Source organism: Dipodomys ordii, unplaced genomic scaffold (assembly GCF_000151885.1).
Source record: "Dipodomys ordii isolate 6190 unplaced genomic scaffold, Dord_2.0 Scaffold134, whole genome shotgun sequence".
NCBI classification, from domain to species: Eukaryota; Metazoa; Chordata; class Mammalia; order Rodentia; family Heteromyidae; genus Dipodomys; species Dipodomys ordii.
In genome coordinates this window covers 5101305-5106530 of record NW_012267350.1, presented here as the reverse complement: position 1 = coordinate 5106530, position 5226 = coordinate 5101305, and the positions used below count along the sequence as shown (strand labels likewise).

General features: G+C 45.4%; 1 protein-coding gene across 1 annotated transcript; it reads right to left on the bottom strand.

Annotated features, from left to right (window-relative positions):
- Positions 1-2077: 2077 nt before the first annotated feature.
- LOC105996658 (melanoma-associated antigen 10-like) lies at positions 2078-2998 on the bottom strand. The gene has a single exon (XM_013030847.1). The coding sequence runs from the start codon at positions 2996-2998 to the stop codon at positions 2078-2080; it is 921 nt and encodes a 306-aa protein (XP_012886301.1).
- Positions 2999-5226: the final 2228 nt, after the last annotated feature.

Here is a 5226-nt window from a genome sequence, read left to right as displayed (position 1 = left end):
ACCATGTCTTCCTTCAGCCTCAGAGAACCTGAGGACTGGAGTTGATCTAGTGTCCTTAAGTATAGGAATCTGACATCATTGTAGTGACCCACATGGAAGCAGAGGATAAGAAGACAGATCATCTCCTGTGGACAAACGTCATGGATCTATCTGAATCTCTGTTTTCAACTAGGCATGTGGTCTGGTGAGAATCTCCATAACTCCCTCAAGCCACTGCTGCTGGTGAAGGTGATGGGGGGTTCATAAAAGTCACAAAGCAGCTGCCTGGTCTTCTTTCACAGTGCCTCTCAAGGCTCACAGCAAGGGAGGGCCTAGCCCTGTACAGGTCATCTCAGTCCTTTCCTATACCCTCAACGTGAGCAGCAGCAGTGTGTGTCTGCGGCCTTCCTCTGCTATCTTCAAGAAGTGAGTTATGTTTGTGAGTGCTGGAGCTGTAGTGAAGGGCAGAGACAGTCATTTCTAATGGTATTTGATCTCACATGCTTTCCACATGGGGATGTTGTTCATGTCACTCTTCTGTAGGACATAAGAGAGTACCTGGAGCTCAGGAGAACAGGAAAGCAAAATAAACTGTCATAGAATTCAGGAAAATTTCCCCCATTAGAAGTCACTTTTCAACATGTGGTTGTGATGAAAGTCCTAGAATGACAGATCCTAGAATTTGAGTGAAAGCCCAGATCATTTTCTCTCTGCCAGCTGCTTCTCCCTTTAAGTCACTGTTCTAAGTTTTTAAATGTCTTTTTTTTCTTTTTAATTTTTTAATATATTTCTATTGTATAGATACTGTACAGAGGGGTTACAGTTGCATGAGCAAGGTAATGAGTACATTTCCTATCCAGCATTGTTTCCCCCTCCTTTGTTTTTCCCCTACCATCCCTTCCCTCCCCACCTCCCTTTAAATGTCTTTTAACGTGGGCTTAATTAGGCTATTTTCATATATTCGTGTGTGGATGGTCTCTATAATACTCAAATTTCACCCTATCATAGAGCCATCCCTTGCCATGACATGTCCTCCCTAAGAGAGTCCCTGGTTTACATTTGAATTGGTCTCTTTTGTGTTTTATTGGTGAGGAAGAAGGTTCTTTATATTGGAGAAAAGATGTGATATTGTTCATTCTTAATTTGGCTTCTTTCACACAAGTTCCACCTCTTTTTCTGCAAATGATAGCTCTTTGTATTTTTGTGTGTGCCAGTCCGGGGCTTGAACTCAGGGCCTGGGCACTGTACCTGACCTTTTATACTTGCAGCTCTACTTTCAGCTTTTAGGTGGTTCATTGGAGACATGAACCTTCAAGAGCTCACTGCTGAGGTTGGCTTCAAACTTCCACCTCAGTTCACAGGCTCCTGAGTAGGATTACCGGCATGAGCCATTGATGGCCCACAAAACTTTTCTTTCTGTGCAATTTTATATTGTTCTAAAGGTGATGTGCCGAGGGGTTGCAGTATATGTATAAGGCAGATAGAGTACGTTTTTTCCTAGAAAATATCGCCTTCTCATGCTCTCTCCCAGTCTATCCCTCCCAAACCCACGCAGAAGTTGTATAACTCATTCAATATAGTGTGGATATGAGTTACACTGTTGCACTTGTTCACGTTTTGTCCCACCCTTTCAGTTCAGGTGCTTAACATCCCAAAGTTTAATAAACAAACAAGAGGAAAAGAAAAACAAAGAAACAAAGAAAAAAAACCTCTTCCTTCAATTTTCTTAGTTCATTTCACTTCATATTTTCTTCATAAGGTTGTAGCCTAAACCCCTATACCAACTTGTGTGTTAATTAAAGATATTACCAAGAACAGATGCTAAAACAAGGATTTGCAGAAGAAACAGCTATTGAGTTGTGGGACGTGTTGTTAACATGTAGTTTCTAGTATAAATACACACATATCCAACCCAAATCAAGACAACGTATATGTTTTTTTGTGTGTGTCACAGAGAAAATGTTTGAGGCAAGTATTCACAACAAGCTTCTCTATATTGTAATTTATTTCACTTGACATTTCAACCACTCCCAAGTAAATCGCTGGTTCACTGGGATGTTAAGGTGGAACCAGTTTCCTGAGTTCAAATGAGGAAGAGTCACTCTTTTATTAAAGTGCTATCGTTGGTATTTGCTCCCTGTTCTTCCTGTAAAGCTTCCTCATACAGTGTAGGGATGGAGCTTGGGTCAATCCCGCTGTACTTGGCCCAGTGTTCCAGGACTTTCCTTTGTGTGGTTTCTGCATAAGCCCTTGGGCCCCACCGGAACTCATAGGCAATGGGGTCGCTACCGGGCACCTGGTGATACTCCAGGTATTGCTCATATACAAAATCTTCCATAAGCAGCTTCCTAGGTATTCCAAAAATAACGTGTTCACTGTCAGGATACACTTCCATCTTATCCAGCACTTGCCAGATGGCTTCCTCGGTGGCACAGCCCCCTTCCGTGAAGATGATGCAGAGAACAATTATCAGCAGACCGGTCTTGGGCATGCCCTGCACATGGCTCAGAACACCATCGTAGGTGATACCTGCGGCTATAACAAGTACATGCGTGTGGAAAAGAGTGTCTACCTCCTTCACGTCAATACCGAACAGTAGCTGCATACATATACAAGCTTTGTCTAAGATCACAGGGAAGTGAGGCTGGTAACCTCCCGTGATGCGACTCAGCATATCCACATCAGTAACAGGCTGGCATGAATTGTACTGACGTAACAGGTATCGCACCAATGCTAGGGCCTCTTTCTGCAGAGCATTCTGCAATATCTCATCATCGTCAGGGTGCACATCTGCCCTTTCCTGATTGTGGGGTTCTTGATCATCTTCATTATTTTCCCCAACTAACTCACTCAGGAGCAAAGTAACTGACACCTCCACTAGAATTCCAAACAACAGAGAAGTGGCTGAGATCTCTTGCTGGTCTTGGGGGAATTGCTCCCCCACCCGGCCTGTGGCCTGGCTTTGGGCCTCAGGGCCTCTTTCTAGCTCAGAGGGAAGGGTCCTCTGAGTATAAGGCATCCTGGCTGTTGTTGGGGATAGCTAGTCAGAGGGTGGAGTGCAGCTCAATGATGACTCCTAGGCCTGTGGGAGAGAAAGCAGGGAAGCAGTTTCAGTTGACAATGTTCCTCTTGCCAGCTCCCTTAGGTATTACTCCTGGTCTTCTCTGTGGTGCTTAATGGCCACATAGACTCCTGTCATCCTCTTGTGTTTGTTGTCTGAAGCCTAACAGTGAGGGAACAATTGAACAAGGCACAGGGTGCTTTGTGTATCTGAGTCTTTGGGGTGCTGGTGGGGTGTGTAGTGCTGAGCAATGTGGAGTTATGTTGGGGGTGAATAGATGGAGTATATGGTGCCATTTCATCATATGCACCTCAATGTAAAATTCTGAACCTGGCAGAAGATTGTCTGCTGGTTTACATGAGGTCACTACTTCAGACCAAGACCTTGGCCTCCTAGTCCCTGGAGTATGTCCAGCAGGCAGTGAGTCAGACCTGTCTCTCCTTTGGGCTCCACTAGGCAAAGAAAACATGGGGCCTCCGGACTGGACTGTGAGAGGGAGCTAGACTGCATGGTCCTCAATGTTCTGCAATAGACAGCCTCCACTGAACTCACTCTAGGTGCCCAAAGTCCCCCTGCAGATGTGTGCACTACTCTCTGCTGGCCTGAGGAATGCTCTCTCAAGTGGTGTCCAGGTCCTTTTAATTGAACAAAAGGCAATGAGAATACATCACATGGGCACAAGGGCAACTGCAAAGGTGAGCACATGCAGTGTGGGCCATATTGCTGGAGGACTGCCTCAGTGTTCTCCTTGTTAAATGTCAGGTTGGGAACTTTCTCTCTCAGGACCTAAGGTCACAATCCCAAAGCAAAAAATCTTATTTCTGTGAGAAAACACAAAGATGTAAGGGGAGGTGAATGGTCCTATGCTTTCTGGCTTTCCTCATAGGTAAAGGAGTGGAAGACTGTTAGTGATGTCCATGTGTATGAGTTGGGCTTTATACCTGTCCTCACCTTAACTCCACATAGCTTCTGAACACTCGCTCTTGCTGATCAGGTTCTTTTCACTGAATTTCTTCAGTGTAAGGACTCAGCCTCTTGATTCCTGGGAGACACAAACATATAAACATTTCATGTGAACACCCAGAAGAGATTTCCCAAGTCTGAATGAGGGGGCAGGATGCAGGGCTTTTCTTTTTTGTGGGATCTCTCAGGGTATTCATAGTCAATTTTACATGGTTGGGGCCTTTTTCCTCTGGTGATGTCCAGATGCATCTTGCAGACCTGAGAGAGAGCCCTGATGCCCTTTCCTCCCCATAGTGCTGCCTGGTGCCACCCTGGCCTTACAATGTAAGAAGTTTCCCTACATCTTAAAAGGAGTTATTGGTCTCCTCACAGAGCTCTGCTGGGCAGAGGACAAACTCTTCAGCCCGAGTTAAACTTCTCCCAGAAATGAGCCTAAGAGGCTAAAGTGAGGTATCCTGAATCTAGGCATGCTGTTCTGGGCCACCCCCAGATGAAAGGTAGTTGCAGTCTACCTCTTATCTGACCTGCAATTTCCCTTGGTTCCTACCTAAGTCCTCTCCTTTAGTCCAGGCAGAAGTCCCACACTACTCATGATACCAGTCACCTCCTAGAGAGTTGGAGGAAGATCAGGACTCAGTCTGGAAATAAGGCCAAGTTACCCATCCTTGGTGTTGCCTTACACCTCACCTTGACACTCTACAGGTCTTACCCCATCCCTTAGATACAGAAGTAAAGACTCAGTTGTTTGATCACCTGATCCAGGGCTTCCACAGAGTCACTGCATGAGTTGGTCATATGTTTTCTAGGCCAATCACAGTTACTCATGAGTCTTCCTTTTGAGACTTCATGAGCATCTGGACTGGCAGTCTGTTAAATTTAGGATTTATGTGTGTACCTAATCCCTAACATTGTATGGTCTAGAAAGGCAAGTATAATATCACTACACTGGTGAGACAGCACAGGGTCTCCCTGGACTGACTGCAGGGGCACATTTGCTCTGTGTCTCCTTTAACCTGGAGTCTAAGGTCCTTTCCTTAACAGTCTTGGCCCTGACCAGCCAAGGCTCTCATTTCCTTTATCACTGCATGGTGAGAGTGAATGTCCCAGACCCATGTCCACCATGAGTGTGTTAACCACTCACATAGTCCCTATAGAGTTCTGCCCTCTGCACACCAATGTCTTCAAACCAAGGTTTTCTCAGTGTCCATTGTGGTAGGAGAGAG